The sequence below is a fragment of the Typopeltis vanoorti genome, chromosome 11 (assembly GCF_054136105.1).
Source record: "Typopeltis vanoorti isolate ZY-2024b chromosome 11, IOZ_Tvanoo_1.0, whole genome shotgun sequence".
In the NCBI taxonomy this organism is placed as follows: Eukaryota; Metazoa; Arthropoda; class Arachnida; order Uropygi; family Thelyphonidae; genus Typopeltis; species Typopeltis vanoorti.
Window position 1 is genome coordinate 66,294,166 of NC_143559.1, and position 19,315 is coordinate 66,313,480.

Consider the following 19,315-nt stretch of genomic DNA (forward strand, 5'->3'; position numbering starts at 1 on the left):
TTCTACTTCAAGTATGGATATGTATTCCTGACTGCATGCCTGGTCAGTGTTTTTTATCACTGTGCTGTCATCACTGGTTGTTTCATGTAGCAGTTTTTCAAAGTAATTACTCCATACTTCAAGGATATCTTTTTCTCCTGTTTTCATGTCACCTTTATCATCTCTACCTCCTTTTACAGCACTCTTTCCTCCATTCCTAAGCTTCTTCAACAACCTCCAGAATATTTTGCCACCTTCTTGATATTTATTTTCTATATTCTTGCCAAAGTCCTCCCATGACTTTTGTTTAGCTAGTTTTACACACTGTTTAGCTTTCTTACATTTGTCTCTGTATTCTGTAAGAGTAAAAGCTGACTTATTTGCCAGGAACTTTTGATATGCTTTCTTCTTTTCCATCACTGCCTCTTTAACTTCCTGTGTCCACCATGGAGTTTTGATTTTTCTATCCTTGCAGACAACCTCACCACATGCCTCTCTGGCTGAATCAATCAGTGTTTTCTTCAAGGCTTGCCACTGAATCTCCAAGGTTTGGTTCCTATTCTCAAACTCTTTCATTTTTTCTTCAATAATCTTTGTGTATTTTACTCTATAGTTCACATCTGAGAGCTGCTCAGCTTTTATTTGCTTTAAAACTTTCTTACATGTTATTCTTTTCAATATTCAATTTTATCCTGCTCAAGACTAAATAGTGATCGCTTCCAATTTCAAATCCTCTGTACTCTCTGGTGTCCTGCACCAGGGAGAAAACATCACTATCAACAATAACATAGTCAATGAGACTTTTCTTATTCCTAGCCTCTTCTCTCCATGTGAATTTGTGCACATTTTTATGTTGGAACATGGTGTTAGTAATAACCAGTCCATGTCCTGAGCAGAAATCCAACAGATATTTGCCATTATTATTAGCTTTGCTCTTTTCTGCAAATTTTCCCAAAATATTTTTATATGTCTCTCTTAATAATAATAATAATAATAATCATAATAATTTCTAATTTAAAGTCAATAAATTTTGAAGGTACTAGAAAAATTAATTATATGGTAAATCATACCTATCACTTATTTTATTTAGTAATTGATTTAATGTCTCCACTCCATACTAGAGACTTTAATGTCTCCTAGTGCATTCCAACTTAATGCACTCTAATTAGTTACTTTTAGCCTTTGCTGTGTGTCGGTAAGTTACAGAGGCATGTTTGTTTAGAGTGTCTGCTCTAGAGTCAGTCACTAGAACTTATGAAAACACTGATGGATTTTAAGTGAATTAATTTAGGTTTGTAGCTAGTTACTTTCACTATTGTAAGCATAGGCTACCACATACATTCAGTCTGATACTGGAAACTTATACACAAAATGTTTCTCATGTGCACATGGGCCAGCAAAAATTAGAGAGTATATTGCTGGAGGCTATTGAAAAGCTTAGAATCAAAGGTAAGAGTAATGTGAATAGAATCAGAGATGATAAAAGTTACATGAAAACTGTAGACATAGATTCTGTATGTCTGGAGTAATTACTTTGGAAGATTGCTAATTTTATATGTATATGTATGTGTGACTCCCACCCCTGAAAGGTTGTAAACTTATAGTACATTAAGTACTGTGGATGGTTTAATTTTTTTCTCTATTTTTTAGTAATATTTATAATTTTTTGTGTTTTTTATTCATTTTTGCCTGGTCCAGAAACTCCATTCTAATGACCAAACTTGGAACTTTTTTCAAGCCACTACAGGCCTCAAAATAAGTGACATGGTGGTCTCACACCAGGTGATGCAATTCATCTCCCACCAAAAGACAATCACAAACATCCATGCTCATGGCAAGATTCAAACAAATAGCCTGCATGAACTAACAAATGAAACAAAGAGAGAGAGAGAGAGAGAACAGTAGAACATATTCAAGAATGGAATCAGCATTATATTCACTACATAAGGTAGAAAAATCCATCAAAATTCTGCAATGTGGAAAGGCAGCTGGAGTAGACGATATTCAACCAGAAATGCTCAAATATGGAGGTATAAAAGTTTTGCAATAGATACAGTGCATAATTAAGAAGGTCTGTTCAGAGGGATGAATTCCAGATCATTAGAGTAGAGCTGTCATGGTCACCTATCTATTAAAAGAAAAATAAAACTGAATATCAGAATTCCTTACTGAGTGTTTCAGATAAGATTTATTCATGGGGGGGGAGTGCTATTGATGATAGAGAAAGACTTATGTCCATACAAAATAGAGATGCAAGAGGAGAATAGTGCCATTGGTTTTGAGGCAGTATGGTGTGAGATAGAGGTGAATGGAATAAAATACTTGATGTTGTTATAGGCCAGGAAATGTGTATGGTAGTGACTATGAAATGTATAATCAAATTACCAAGCAAAAATAAGAAAAGAGTGATCATTGTGGGCGATTTTAATTATGACAATATAGACTGAAATGATGAGATAACAACTGGAAGTAAAGAAAATGAGTCTCTTGTTACATCTCTGTATTTTCGTTTCCTTATTAGAGTACGTATTTAAGTATGATCCAAATTGATCCAGTCTTCTCTATATCCTTCTACCTAAATTTTATGTCTTTCTCCTTAATATATAACCTGGGTTGACCCATAGGGATATTTCCTCTTCAGAAACTGACAAATTTATATTTTAACTGCACCAGCCAGCTTCCTATAACAAGAATATAATTCAGGCTCAGGAAAATATTCTAAATTCACATGCGAGTATATAGATCTCGATTCCTTGCAGTCGTGACCTAATATCTAATCTCTATTATATAATTTTCTAAACTCTTTCCTGCTATTTGGTTCGAATTTTATAAGTGGTAGGTTGACACCTCGAATTCAGGCAAGACTCAGATTCAAATAACAAAACATGTTTATTAATACTAAAAGACAGGTACATGAAATCTTGTATCAAGTTATCAAAACTTCTGAATTTCTAGCTAAGTTAATGTCTTATGCTTATCTATACAAACTGTTCAATACTAATCTGACTTTCTCACATAAACTGACATGCAAAATCATGTAATACAATGGATAATTTAAACAATGTTACACTCAAGTCAAGTTCCTTCATTCACATTTACTTTAAATAGATATTTCTCAAATCATTTCTCTCTTAATTAAGTTTACTCAATTAACAAAGGGTTTCACTATTTCAATCATATACACGTTAGAGATTTATGATATACAATTCTTTGTCTAATAGAATTGGCTGTATTAATTACTCTATCCTATCAGAGTTCTCTAAAATGTCCTCAGTCTTGCTTTATCAAGACACAAATTCTACCTTTAAACAATCTCAAGATATAAAACAAAAGAATCTCTACTTTACCAAGTCCCTCCGAAGGTCTATTAGCTGCCACATGTTGTTCGGGTCATCCTTCGTCTTGTGGCTGAGTTGTTCCGTTGTCTGCTACCGGACACAAATCAAGAAATGGCTGTTGTTACGAGCTTTCTCCGCTCGCTCGGGTGGGTCTGTTATGTCCTTATCTTACGATTTTGTTTGTCTTACAAACTGCCTTCGTGTATATTCTCCTAACTTCTACTTTCAAAACATCACCAAAATTTCTACTAATATCCGAATTATTGTTCCCCATAGTATCCCTAGTATTTGTATTTTAACTGCGCCCTTTGGGATATTTAGTTTAAGATATCTTATACATAAACAGAGAAAGGAACTCAAATATCTGAAAGTGTAACTATTGCAGTCGTGACACTATTTCTTGTTTCTCAACATTAATCCCCCGCGTGGTTAGGCTCGAATGTTTCTAAGCGGTGCATTGGATTAGCAATATCAGGCAACTTCTTTTATCATTAAACAAAAGATTTATTATTTCTCTAAACATGGTACATATCAAAATACTCAACTAAATTACTTACACACTAAAATTAGCTTAATACAAGTAGTTGGGCTATGATTCGACAAAAGTTACTATGATCATGCCGCCACAAAATTTCATACAAAACATGAATTCACTTAACATAAAAAATTTAGATCACCACACATTATTAGATTATTCAATTTCAAGTACACTAACAAAATCATTAACTACTCTAGCACATACTTATGACAATTCCGATTCTCTACACATCACACTAGGCATTCAAATTCCTCAGGCTACTTGATTACTCAATTCGCTCTAATCTAACTCAATATTAACAAAACCATTTACTTCATTAACACACAACTATGTCATTAACTTTCCTTTTACAATGTAGTAGGCACTCAAGATTCTTAAAATAATTAATTATTCACAAATTATCAACACTAGCTAGCTTACTTTTGACACTCTCTATCAAATTCTAAAGTCCTATTATAATTTCTCCCTAATCACCTTAACAGTTCCGTACTATGACAATGGTACCTATTATAAACAACTTCTAGTTAACATAAGACAAAGTTCACAATACCTTTCTTTAGCTTCACTTACAGGCCTTTACCTTCCACTGAACGAACTTGCTTGCATATCTTCTTGCAATTCAGGGCTATATAAACATCTGCGTGGTCGGCTGTACTATCCGAAACGAGGACATCGACATTTTCACAGCTTCCTATGACTCTATGGTGTATTTCGCTTTCTACTTAGGAATACGGGAATAGCTTTCCCACTCACCTTCAATTCCTTGTTGTGGCATGAGGATATAAGCCATCTCTCTCCACTCAGGAACACCGTGAAATCCACTAGAAAACCAAACTAAAACCACCGCGACTATCCAAACATTTCTTCTCTTCTGGCAAAAGGCAAAACGGCCTCAAGCCTCCTCGGCTATCTAAAACGTCTTCCCCAAAACCCAAAAGAGCCTACTCCTCGAAAAAAAAGCCACGGGGGGGGGGGGGTACCAACCCTTTTATAGCTGCTCCCCTAACGGTGCCCTTTCTTACTTCTTTTTCCCACCTCCTACTTGTTTTCCGTCTGTCTACCAATTGGGTAGCATTTGGCCGCCATACGTCATTTTGATCGGCAACTCATAACAAAGTTTCTATCCGGATATAGGCCCTAAGCGAAATTCCGTTATTTCTCTTGTTAGCCTCTATCTTAACCCCCTTTTAAACCTTTTCTCAGAATTCTACTTAATGCTTAATCTGTCGCCTCTTACGTAGCGTATTTCATGACTCATTCTTTTATACTTATGCACTTAACTCTTTCATTCTTAATCGCATTACTATATTAATTCTTAGTTAGCTACTTATTTAATACTAATTCCTTGTTTAGTCATAATACATCTTAATACATTCTTTTCTTTTGTTATCTTAACTAAACAACAGACCTTTACATTTTACTCAATTTATACTGGATGCAAGAATATTACATTAATTAAATTATCCTTTTTATGCAGGGTTTTTTATTTATGTTATTTATTTTTCATGTTACACCATGATAACTGAGAATACTATATTCTCAAGATATCAGGTGTAACAGGTCGTTCAGCACTTTGCACCATTCTGCATGAGCTGTTGATTCTCGTATGGATCTCTGCAGAATACCTCTCAGTGCAGGTCATGAATATGGCCGGCTGTCGTCGACATAGCATCCTCAGCTTGTCCTATCTCCGATCACTCGTCGAGAGTCCTCGATCTCCAAAATCCCCGAAGAAAACAGGAAAAAAGCCTTGAGCTTGGTGCGTATTGCCTTTTTCTCAGTGCCCTCTTTTCTGTATTGTTTTTCACACGATCCATAGCTTACTTCACCCTTAGGTTGATCCCTTTGCTTTTCCTCCTCGGTGTTGTTTTCAAGGAAAAGGCTTACGTCAGCCTTCCCCGTAAGCTACAGCCTCCAGTGTTACGACGGGTACTTGCGGCTTAGTCGTGACCATTGATCCTATTAGTCATTTCTTAACTAGCGACTTACGATTTTATGATAGTTTGATAATACATAAATTAAGCCATTATTCCTTTACATGAAATGCTAATCTGACATTATTTTTGATGTTTCGCTTTCCGTTTTACAATAAATAAATTCCTATATATTACTCATACTGATACATACTTTCGTATACAACAACTTAGGTGTTTCTCACCTTCCACTGATAAGTAGGTATTATGCAAATTTCTTCGTAATTTTGTAAAGCTTACATGTTAGATCCTGAATGAATAACTTTTCAAGAAGTTCTCCATTCAGTACCTAACACTCTGTAAGAAAAGGGTATATGCAGAACTACAAGGGGGGGGGGGTGTCATGTTCATGTAATGATGAAGAACTTTGGAGACATATGTAGGTGTAGATGTAGGTGTAGCATGAGCTCAGGAGAGTTCATGCAACACCTCATTCCATGCAGGTGTAGCATGGAATGAGGAGTTAGCTGGAAAAGAGATCAATGCAGCTTGGGGGCTTTTCAAAAACTATCTAGTAGATGCAATGTCTAAATGTATTCCAAAGGTGAAAAGGCTAAATAAGGTAGGTGTGAAATGAATAAAGAGATTAAGCATGCAATACAGAGAAAAAGGGCATTATGGAGGCAGTGTAAGAGAAGTGGAAATAACCAATTCCATGAGGACTGCAAAGACCAGGCAAGGCTGGTGACTTGGTTGGTGAGGGTAGCTAAAGAGAAATATGAACAGCAGTCAGCTAATGATGCCAAAAAAGAATCCTAAGGAGTTCTTTCGATATGTAGCCAGCAAAAGAAAGAATGATTACGGAAGGATGACATTGATTGGAGAAAATGGTATAAAGACAACTGTTGCAGAAGGTGTGGTGGAGATACTTAATGAGCAGTTCATAAAGGTCTTTCAATCTTGTGAATGTGACTTCATGGAGCGATTGAGAGCTGTTGATGATGGGGAAGAGAGACTGACTGTAAGTGAGCAAGAGGTATATGGGGAGTTGAGCAAACTAGATGTAAATAAGGTTGTGGAACTTGATAATATATTACCATGTAATTTGAAGGAATGTGCCAGGGAGTTGATGCCGGCCTTGACATATTTTTTTAATACGAGTCTTGCACTGGGTGAAGTTCCTAAGTAATGGAAGGAGGGCAAGATTGTGCCACTTCATAAAGGAGGTCATAGAACTCAAGCAGCAAACTATAGGCCTATCTATGTGTCAGGTGTTGTAGTTAAGTTGTTGGAGAAGCTTGTGAGAACTAGGATCCAGAAATGGGTTGACCACAATGGTATTATCTTTGATGGACAGCATGGCTTTGCTAAAGGGAGGTCATGTTTTAGTAATCTACTTACTTATTACAATAAGCTGATTTCTTTCATGGACAGAGGAGAAGGATACACAGTAATATACTTATATTTCGCAAAGGCTTTTGATAGATTACCATGTGATAAGTTGATAGTCAAACTAGAGTGGATGGGGTTGGATATTAGATTGGTGCATTGGATTGGAGACTGTCTATCTGATAGTTCAAAGTTGTGTATGGGGGAGCAATATCCAGGAAAAGGAAAATTACTAGTGGTGTGCCTCAGGGGTCTGTTTTAGGGCCATTGCTGTTTAACTTGTATATTAATGATATTGGTGAAGATTTGGATGGAGATATTCAGTTGTTTGCAGATGATGCAAAGTTGGAACCATACAAACCAAGAAGAGTAGAGAAGATGTTGCCTTATAAGAAGACTTGAATAAATTGAGTGATTGGGCACGGGAATGGAGATTTGAGTTCAATGTTGCAAAATGTAAAGTTTTAAAATTTGGAAAACAAAGATGGGATGCAGAATTTATGCTAAGTGATGATATATTGTCAAAGGTAAAAGGAGATAAGAGCTTTGTGGGGGTGATAGTGGATAAGAACCTGAAATTTAGGGGACACATAGTCAAAATTGTGAAGACAACACAAAGGCTTCTGGGAATGATGCAGAGGACAATGACTTGTAGAAGTAGGGAGATTCTTGTTCCATTGTATAAGGCTTTGATTAGGCCACACATGGACTGTTGTGCCCAGATTTTGTCACCTGGTTTTCAGAAGGACAAAGAGATGTTGGAAAGGGTCCAGAGGCGACCGACTAAGGTAGTTTCTAACCTCTGGAATGTCAAATATGAAGATTATGAAGATGCAACTTGCAGGGTCTGGTGGACAGGAGGGGGGGGGGTATGAAAGAGACCTGCAAGTTAGTAAGGGAATTGTTATAGGACCAATGCTGGAGAGGTTCTACACAAAATAGTGGGAGATCAGGGGAGAGAACCAGAGGTTATCCCTGGAAACTGTATAAAGAGAGTGTGAGTAGCAGAGTGAGAGGCAGGTTTTTTTATGCAGAGTTGTGAGTGATTGGAATGCCTTGCCTGAGAGTGTGGTGTCTGCAGAGAATTTGAGTGCGTTTAAAGCACGGTATGATGAGCTGTGTGTATGATAAAAGGACATACTAGATGAGTCTTTGACTCCATGGGGGCCTTGGGTAGTAGTAATAATAATAATAATAATAATGAATTGTAGAAGGGAAAGTGGAGAGTAATAAACTGGATTCATTCTAAAGAAGCCTTGCTAGGTTGAGATTTTTATTTTAACACAAATGACACAGAAATCATGGGGATATAAAGAGAATCTGTATTTGAGTTTTATAGATCTGGAAAAGACAAATGACAAGGTACCAAGAGAAAAGCTTTTAAAAATTCTACAATTATATGGTGTAAAGGTAATGTCATATCAAACAATACATGGCATGGCCTATATTTGAGTTGTAAGTCAGTGGTCAGAATTGAAAGAGGTACAGGAAGATGTATGATGTAAAATCAGGTGTGAGACAATGGTGTATACTGGCTCCAGTGGTATTCATGATCTGTATGGATCATATTATGGAATGGCATTAAACCTGATATCAAAATTGGAGGTGTTAATCATAGCTCTTTATTTTATTCGGATAATGGTATTCTCTTAAACAAATAAAGTACAAGTCTACAGATTCCTTAACTAAACTGAATGCCTCTTATAACAAATTTGGAATGAAAATCAGCAATAAAAAGACAGAATATTAAAATAGGCAGGAACTTTGAAATCAGTGCATTTTGAATGGGAAATCTATAGAATGAGTAAAACATTTCAAATCATTGAGACACAATTTTTAGTGAAGATGGCAAATTAAATATGGAAATAGACAACAGAATTAGCACATCTGGTAAAGCAGAGAGAGTCAGCTGAATAAATTTATATGGAATAAGAGAGAATTGAGTCGAAACACTAAAATAACTATGCATAAGATAGTGTTCAAACCAATTTTAACTTCTGGATTTGAGAGCTGGGTTAGAAACAAGAGAGTTGATCACAAGACTAAAGACAGTTGATATAAGATATCTGAATAAACTTAGTGGAGTAAATAGATGACATCAGTGGTAGAATCATATTAAAAATGAAGCTATTTGGATGGAACTTAATATTCTTAGCATTCAGGAATCTTGAAAGTTTATTTTTCACTTGGTTAGACTATAATAAATTTAGTTTAATCCTTTATCCAAGTGTGAGCAAACAAAGTTTGTGCCTGAAAGTATCTTCAGGACTAGGGTAAGGTGATACAACACTGAGCAACTTGTTGCAAAGGTGGAGCAAGCTAACATCACTCCTATCTCAGTATCTCCCATAATGCAAAACACATCTTGCAGATATGTATAATGTTATGCATTTAGGGAAGGGCCACTACCCAGACTAGTTTTCGACCTTTATTTAGGGCTCTTCAGTGGGAACCAGGCACAAGTGGAGATACCAAGCAGATGCATTAGCAAGGTCATCTCTACCTATAGGAGTTGCCAAACGGTATGCCACCTTTTTATTAAATTACTCTAGATTTAGAGAAAGATGTTGAAAGTTTATTTTACACTTGGCGACCACCGGGCAACAACGAGTTGCCCGGTGGTACAACACTGGGCAACTCGTTGCACAGGTGGAGCAAGCTAACATCACTCTTATCCTTACCCCAGTCCTGAAGATACTTTATCCAAGTGTGAGCAAACACAGTTTGCGCCTGAAAGTATCTTCAGGACTGGGGTAAGGATAAGAGTGATGTTAGCTTACTCCACCTGTGCAACGAGTTGCCCGGTGTTGTACCACCTTACCCCCGTCCTGAAGATACTGTCAGGTGCAAACTTTGTTTGCTCACACTTGGATAAAGGATTAAACTAAATTTATTATAGTCTAACCAAGTGAAATATAAACTTTCAACATCTTTCTCTAAATCCAGAGTAATTTAATAAAAAGGTGGCACACCGTTTGGCAACTCCTATAGGTAGAGATGACCTTACTAATGCTTCTGCCTGGTATCTCCACTTGGGCCTGGCTCCCACTGAAGAGACCTCAATAAAGGTCGAAACTAGTCTGGGTAGTGGCCCTTCCCTTAATGCATAACATTATACATATCTGCAAGGAGACGTGTTTTGCATTATGGAAGATACTGAGATAGGAGTGCTGTTAGCTTGCTCCACCTTTGCAACGAGTTGCCCGGTGTTGTGCCACCTTACCCCAGTCCTGAAGATACTTTCAGGCTCAAACTTTGTTTGCTCACACTTGGATAAAGAATTAAACTAAATTTATTACATTCAGGAATCTGTTAGCAAGATACTTAGATACTTCCATACTGGCATCAAAACAAGTGTTAGGAGGAAAAAGTCCCAGAGGGAAATCAGTACCTTTGTGGATTGATGTAGTTAAAAGTGCTATTGAAGGCAGAAATTATAACATATGACAATATTAGGGTCCTGGTGGATAACAGACTAATCTGGAGGAAAATTGTTGATTGGAAGTTAGTAGTGATGATGGTCATCAAAATATGCTTATAAATGCATTTATAACACACCTTCAAAAAACAAAACATTCTGAATGTATATCTCTTTTTTAGGTGTTTCTAGAAGTAGACTTTTTAAATATTAATAACATCAAAAATCTGCCTTAATAAAATATGTAATTAATAGAATTAATGGCTATTAAATTATTCCAGGAATTTACAACGTATACTGGAATATTAATTAAAAGAAACTTTAATAAATACTTCCTATATTTCAACAATGTCACATCGCCATTTTCATGGGAACATACAACTATGACATGTGCATGCAGGCACTGCAAAGAGCAAATGAGACAGAAGAGAGAGAGAGAAAACTAACGTTGTTCTCTCTCTAAAGGTGCCCTCTAGCAGGCTATATTGGGTTGTCTTGGCTGTTGGGCTGAAGTTCTCAAGATGCAAGCTTCTCAAATTTGGGGCAGTCTCATGCACCCAAATTTGTTGAGGTTTGGAAATTTTTTAGAGCTGAGGCTGATTCCATGAACAATCATTCGTATTTAAATTTGCTGCAGTGTAATAACGTGGCTTTCTTCTGGTGGATATGCAGAGCATAGTCTGCAAGCCCAGAGTGGCTGTATTGGTGAAACCAGATGTAGTCTTTGTGTTTCGATATCCTGACATTTGCTGTCCTGCCTGTTTGACCAAGTAGGACATTTTACAGCGGCAAGAGACCTGGTATACTCCAGGTAGGTAGGTCTAGGGGAAGTGGCTGGTATTTAGTGGAGTGGATATGGGATGCCAATTTCTTATATGGTTTGTTACAAGAAGTCAGGTCATATTTTTTTAAGATTTTGATTAACTTTTCAATGGTGCCCCGGATATAGGGAATGGTGGTGGGTTTAGTGTAATCTTGTAATGAGGGAAGGGGGGGGGGGGTTGTGGTTAACTGGTTTAAATATTTTTCTGATTTTTTGGGGGGTTGTAGCCATTGGTTAAGAAAGTGTTAAGGATGTGGTTTAGTTCAGTGGTTAGGGCATTGTCATCTGAACAGATTAATTTTGTCCTGTTATATAGTGTCTTTATAACCCCATATTATTGTGACAGGAGGGGGGGAGGTGAATGTATCTGCCTGTATGAATAGGTTTTCTGTAAACAGAGAAAGCCAAGGATCTATCAGGCTGGCGAGTAATCAGAGTGTCTAGGAAAGGGAGACTATTGTTTTCCTCATTTTCCAAGGTGAACTGTATTCTGGGGGTGTTGGTTATTTAAGTGTGTTAAGAAGGAGTGGAGTGTATCTGAGCCATGCGGCCAAATAGTGAACACATCATCAATGTAGTATAGCCAAACAGTGGATTTTTGTAAGGCTTTCTCTTCAGATGTCTCCATAAAGAAGTTGGCCAGGGGTGGGGAGAGTGGTGAACCATGGGTTCACCACTCTTCACATATTGTTAGAAGTTATAGCCTGCTAGAGGCACCTTTAGGACTCTAGGAAAAATGTTAGTTTACTCTCTTCTGCCTGATTTGCTCTTTGTAGCGCCTGTATGCATGTGTCATAGTTGTATGTTCCCATTAAGATGGCAATGTGACATCGCCAAACTATAGGAAGTATTTATTAAAGTTTCTTTTAATTAATATTCCAGTATACGTTGTAAATTCCTGAAATAATTTAATAGCAATGTAATAATTCTGTTTTTGAATGAAGTAATTTTTATTTTTATAGAAGTTTTGCCAACATATACATAGGATTTGGAATCAAGTTTTCAATGCAGCTATACACTCCACCATTCTACTTAGAGTTTCAGAATGAATATCCAGAAGAACCAGAAATAACAGAACGCATTGATATTACTCCAGTATCATCATCATTAGAACATGCTGTTAATGAAGGTATTGTAATTTAAAATGCTATTCAATAAAATTGAAACTTCATTTTAGTACAGTATTTTATTTTATGTATGCGTGCTTTCAATCCTTCTTTTATTACAGTTCCACCAGTGGAAGGTTGAACTTATAGCACATTAGTATACTAAAGGATAGATTAGGAATTAGATAATTTCAGAAACCTAATCTAAATGCACACAATATCTTTACTTTTAAATCCACTTCAAGTCTCTAATAAGCAGTGTATGTTTCGAAATCTCAAAAATGATCATCACATGTATGCTAATCTGCATGTATTGGCAAATTAGCATAATGGGTGCAATTAAAATTATTATATATGGGATATTTCACAGCATGAAATGGAGGGGACACGAGGTTTGAGAGTGCTGAATCTGGTCATAGTATCATGGTCGTTGGGGAAAGTGATCATGTGGTCTTAACCCAGGAGATTGCTAAACATACAGAATTTTCTGTTAAGAAGGTGTATATATGGAATTATAAAACCGGTGATTATGAGAAGCTGAGGCATCAGTGTCATGGCATAAGAATTTGGAGAGATGTTGGCAGTTCATGAGAGCTGGTCAAGGGGTATTTGAAGAAAGAAATATCAGACTGTATATTCAGAATCAGGAGGATAAACCAGATAGCAGTTAGATGGGTGAATAGAATCATTAATCAGGAGTTGCAGAAAAAAAAAAGTTGTGGAAGGAATATGAAGAAAAAGGTGATCACCACATCATGATCAGTACAAGGCACAGACAATTGATAAATTAAAGCATTCAAAGTTATCCCAAAAGTGATTTGTTTCCAAATTGATCTTTTCATCTCACCTCATAATTTTTTTTTTTAATTATGCCCATCATACTTGCAAATATGGATATCTAGAGTTATTTATAGGATCGTGTTATTTAGTCCACCCAGCAACTTATAGGACACACATATAATATCATAAATGTAAATTATTAATAATTCATTTGCCAGTAATGAAAGTATTTCCCTTCGCACACCTGTTATTTTCTCTCCCTTATATTTGCTATTCTCATATGACTCATTAATGATGGTTCATATATTTACACCTTGTAGTGATTCAGATATACCAGCCAAATTCTCCTTATTGTTTACTAATATATCCTAAAACAAACATGTTAGAAGTTCTTTCACTTGGTTATACTATAAATTAAAGATACCAAAAAATTATATACTTGGTTTAATCCTTTATCCAAGTGTAAGCAAACAAAGTTTGCACCTGAAGTATTTTTAGGACTGGGGCAACTCGTGGTAAAGGTGGTATGACTTTACATCAGTTGCCTTAGTATTCCATAATGCAAAGCACATCTCCTTGGGACATGTATAATGTATGCATTATGGGTAAGGTCACTATCCAGACCAGTGTCGACCTTTATTGAGGTCTCTTCAGTGGGAGCCAAACCCAGAGGTGGTACTAAGGTTGAAATAATGCAGAAGACATATTTTCATATACGAGTTGCCAAAAGGTGTCACACCTTATTATTAAATTACTCTGGAGAGAAAGATGTTAGAAGTTCTTTCACTTGTTTATACTATCAATTAAAGATACCAAGAAATTATATACTTGTTTTAATCCTTTATCTAAGTGTAAGCAAACAAAGTTTGCACCTGGAGTATTTTCAGAACTTTGTTTGCTTACATCACATTGCTTATAAAGGATTAAACCAAGTATATAATTTCTTGGTATCTTTAATTGATAGTATAACCAAGTGAAAGAACTTCTAACATATTTCTCTAATCCAGAGTAACCTTTTGGCAACTCGTATATGAAGATTATGTCTTCTGCATTACTTCAACCTTGGTATCACCTCTGGGTGTGGCTCCCACTGATGCGCTTTTGTGCAGAATTGGTTGTGGCAATGCTGTAGCCAATGGAGTGTTAACTGAGGCTTGGCTATTGCTGTTTCCAGGTCTGGCTCTCAATAATGTGCTTTTGTGCAGAAGAGGGCGGTGCTTTCCCTGAGATATGAGCAGCTCTGCTTGGGGGTAGCTTTGCCTGTCTCTGAGTGGGGCCACCGTTGAGATTATGGCTCCTCTTGGTTGTGGAGTGAGCCTGCCACTGGGGGGAGCCAACGCTGAGTTAAATGATCACTCAGGTTGCTATTGTTGGGTGATCTGAGTGATCGCATGAGTTTTTGGAGAGGTAACTTAAACAGGGAAACCGGTCTGGGTAGTGACCCTTCCTATAATGCATAGCATTATACATGTCCGCAAGGAGATGTGCTTTGCATTTTGGGATACTAAGGCAAGGGATGTGAAGTCATACCACGAGTTTCCCCAGTACTTCAGGTGCAAACTTTGTTTGCTTATGCTTGGATAAAGGATTAAACCAAGTATATAATTTCTTGGTATCTTTAATGTATACTAAAACAAACATATTTGTTCTTCCACCTCAATGCAGATTTGGTTACAATTGAAGATGTGGTGTGTCTTTCATATTCCTGATATGTAAACAGGAAATTGTGGTGAGCGAAGTGTTTTCTCTTGCTCTATCAAAAGGTCAAGTTGACAGCAGGAGATTTCCAATCATCCCAACATGAATGTTAATGAGGATAAGACTCCCAAATCATTGCTGTGGAAAGACAGTTATTAGTTTGGATGGTTTGATAGTGCTTCAGCACTCTCTTTGAACACCCATTCAAACTTAAAGTTTTGGATTTGGAATTATTATTATTATTATTATTACGGGTATCTCCATGGAGTCAGTAGACTCATCGCGGGAGACCCAAACTAGCAAAACAATATCTGTCATATCTCTTCTTGAATTCATTTACAGACGAAGAGCTCACAACTAAGTCAGGCAATGAATTCCACTCATTCACCACCCTCCAGGCAAAAAACCTTGTTCTGACACCTTTGTTAACCACACTCTTCTTTAATTTCCAGAGATGACCTCTTGTTCTTCCATCACTATCACACAGCTGAAACATTTCCCCTGCATCAATCCTATAAAAACCTTTTAGTAATTTGAATGTTTCTATCATATCCCCTCTTCTTCGCCTATCAACCAATCTCTGCAATCCACAAGCTCTCAATCTATCAATGTAGGGAGCATTTTTTATATCACTCACCAACTTGGTCACTCTTCTCTGAACCCTCTCCACAGCCTCCTCATCTCCAAGGAATCCAGGTGACCAGACCTGAGCACAGTAATCCAAATGTGGAAGTATCAATGCTTTATAAAGGGGAATAATAACCTCTTTATCTCTGGATGTCAGTGTGTTCCTCAACAACCAAGTAATCCTATGTGCAATCTTGGACACCTTAGCAATGTATCCTCTGAACTTCATCTCCCTATCTACCAATACCCCTAAGTCCCTAGCCTCATCAATCTCTTGGAGTACCTTTCCATCGATGTAGTACACAGCTGGTAATCTTTTAATCCCAAAATGCATGACTTTACACTTTTCCACATTGAACTGACATCCATTTTCTTTTGCCCATTTTACCAGCTTATTTAAATCCTCCTGCAAACTTTCAACATCAGCTTGATTTTTTATTGCACTACACAACTTTGCATCATCAGCAAACAACTGAATATCTCCCTTTAAGCCGTTTCCTATATCATTTATATACAAATTAAACAACATTGGCCCAAGCACAGAGCCCTGAGGCACACCACTGGTCACCTGCCTCATTCTGGACTCGGCTCCTCCATACACCACCTTATGGTATCTCTCCCTGAGCCATTCTCCTATCCATATCACCAATTTAATATCCATTCCCATCTGCTCCAATTTGCATAACAGTGTTCTATGGGGATATCCTGTCAAAAGCCTTAGCAAAATCCAGAAGTACCACTGTGTAGCCAGTTCCTTTGTCCAACTCAGATGTTATTCTATTATGAATAGTTAATAGATTGCTAAGGCAGGATCTACCTTTAACAAAACCATGTTGGCCTCTATAGAGTATCATATCCTGATCCACCCATTCTTGAATTTTGTCTTTAACCAACTTTTCCAATACTTTTACCACTACTCCTGAGATGGTGATTGGTCTGTAATTCAATACTGCAGTTTTAGAGCCACCCTTATGCAAAGGAACCACTTTGCCTAACTTCCACTCCCTAGGGACCATACCAGAGTTCAAACTTAAGTTAAATATCCAGGTGAGAGGGGTTGACAATTCATTTGCACATTCACGCAACACCCGAGCTGATATTCCATCTAAGCCTACCGCAGTGTTTGCATTTAAGTTTTGCAATATATTTAATACCTCTGATTCTTTAGCTTCAATTCTCACATTAGGTATTGCTGTAGGTATAGAGATATCCTCACTTGGGTGATAGACTTTTGAAAAGTGATCACTCAGTAACTCGACTATTACATCTGATTTTGTCACCTCAATACCATCAGCACCCACTAAGGTTATCCTTCCGAAGTCATTCTTCCTCTTACTTGCCACATAGCGGAAGAACTCTTTGGGGTTATATAGGATTATAAAGTGTTAGTAGTTGAGGAAGAGTAACATTATTTACAATGAATAAGAGTACCTGAGGATACTGTGGTTTGCATTTACCCAATGTTATTTTCAGAGTTAAGATTGTATTCCTGCAGTCTATTTTTTTTTTCATTAGAACATCCCATTTTACCAAGCAATCACATTGAAACTGACACACTTCTGACTACATCAATCCATGTAAATTTTGCTTTCTTTCCTGCTGTCTTTGTTTTGCTAACCTTTTCCTCTTCCATTCTGTTTAAGTGAGCATACCATCCTTTAATTCTTTGCACATTTTCTGAATGCCACTAATCAAGTTGATGCCACATGTTCACTCCCTCTGATTTTTCTGAGTCATATTTGTAGTCTTTAGTCTCTGAGCAACTGTTTTATTACTAACCTAACTTTCATATTCCTGATCATTTAAGTTAAAATTAGTTTGAATACTGTCTTGTATATATCTAGTTTAGCAGTTTGTCTAATTTCTCTCTTTTTTATATATCATTGCCACATGCAAGAGGTCTCAAGACCTTTGTGGACAAGTGATTAGAAACAAGAAAAGAATCTGTTAATATTGAAAGTTTATTTTTCACTTGGTTAGAGTATAATAAATTTAGTTTAATCCTTTATCCAAGTGTGAGCAAACAAGGTTTGCACCTGAAAGTATCTTCAGGACTGGGGTAAGGTGGTACAACACCAGGGCACTCCTTGCAAAGGTGGAGCAAGATACCAACACTCCTAACTCAGTATCTCCCATAATGCAAAAGACATCTCCTTACAGATATGTCTATTGGAGATACTGATGGGAGATACTGAGATAGGAGTGTTGGTAACTTGCTCCACCTTTGCAAGGAGTGCCCTGGTGTTGTACCACCTTACCCCAGTCCTGAAGATACTTTCAGGCGCAAACTTTGTTTGCTCACACTTGGATAAAGGATTAAACTAAATTTATTATAATTTGTTAATATGTTTCTTGAAGAGTTGGGGGTTGTATTCATTGGGGAAAAAGGCATAGAAAAAACTATTCCAAAGCACATAGGTATGAAGAATGAAAGAAGATAACTTGGTTAGATTAGTTTGGAAAACTTAACTTTATGTGGATGTTGACCTGCAGCTGTCCATTTTTATAGGTGATAAATGGAAAGTACAGGAATGATGATGCTAGTTCAGTGGAGCATTGTCCAAGTGAAGAAACAAAATATTTACAGGAAAGTGATTGGAAACAGTCAGTGAGAGAGGAGTTATATCAAGTGAATAGCTCTCTTCTGCATACAATCATGTATTTTGAGAGTGGATTTTGGATTTATAAACTGTTAGTAGTTGAGAAGAGAAGTGCTATTTAGAATGAAAAAGAACACCAGGCTCTTTTGGAGGCTGAAAAGACTATGGGCATGATGTATTTATTCCAATGAGAGGCTAGATGTAAAAGTCAAGCAAAGAGAGAAAACTGATCTTAGTTGGCAAGTGGAAGATTATTAAAAGTGAGGGAGAGTGAGTCATATTCTTTCTTGTGGGAAATAAGACAGGATTACATTTTGGTAGCAGGAAAATACACTAGATTATCTTTACCCCACTTGAGAATGGCAAGAAGATCACTCTTTAAAGAAAACAGAAAACTGTTCCAAAGGACAGAGGATCCTGAAGATTGAGTCATCTAAACAATATAAGGTTTTGTAAATGAAGAAGCAGAATGGAGTGTACTGTTATCTGCAAAACCATGAATAGAATTGGACATGAGTGAAAGAAGGTAATTGATATATAGGAGAAAGAGTGTATATGAAAGCACAGTGCCTTGGGTACTGCTGCACTGATGGAAAAAATCACACTAGAAGTAACCACCCACCATGCCATGCAACAAACAACCAAAGAAGAAGCTGGCAGTCTACTCACAAATGGTAAGTAGACTGCCAGTCTACTCACAAATGGTAAGAGGGAGACGATAAGATGACAGCTTGGTAAGAAGGCTGCAATATCAGACCAGTGTCCAAAAATAGATAGGTAAGAAAGTCTGCTGTAGAATGAGAATAACAGAATCCATATTGGTTATCCTTAATTAGCACATGGTCTCTAGGTAGTGGAGAAGCTGTTGTTATGGATCTTCTCCATTACTTCAAGATTGAAGCATGAACAATGGGACACTAGTTTTGATGGCTGACTTTTATCTCCCTTTTTTTAGGAATAGGCTGGATAAAAAATTTGCTTCCATGTTGTTGAATACTTACCAGATTAGTATGATAGTCTGTAAAAGCAGTATACATGATGGGAGTTAGTTCTGTAGCATGAACTCTTAGTACATCTGGTGGGATATCATGTGGTCAGGGGACTTA

At 37.0% G+C, this 19,315-nt stretch overlaps 1 protein-coding gene across 3 annotated transcripts in view; it reads left to right on the plus strand.

The window, feature by feature from the left end:
• The window catches only part of Rsph4a (Radial spoke head protein 4a), a 241,698-nt gene that overhangs the window by 213,962 nt on the left and 8,421 nt on the right, over window positions 1-19,315 (plus strand). For all 3 annotated transcript variants that reach the window (XM_090399837.1, XM_090399835.1, XM_090399838.1), the window contains one exon: window positions 12,361-12,527. In XM_090399837.1, coding sequence (XP_090255963.1) covers window positions 12,361-12,527 — 167 coding nt within the window. The remainder of the gene's footprint in view (window positions 1-12,360; window positions 12,528-19,315) is intronic.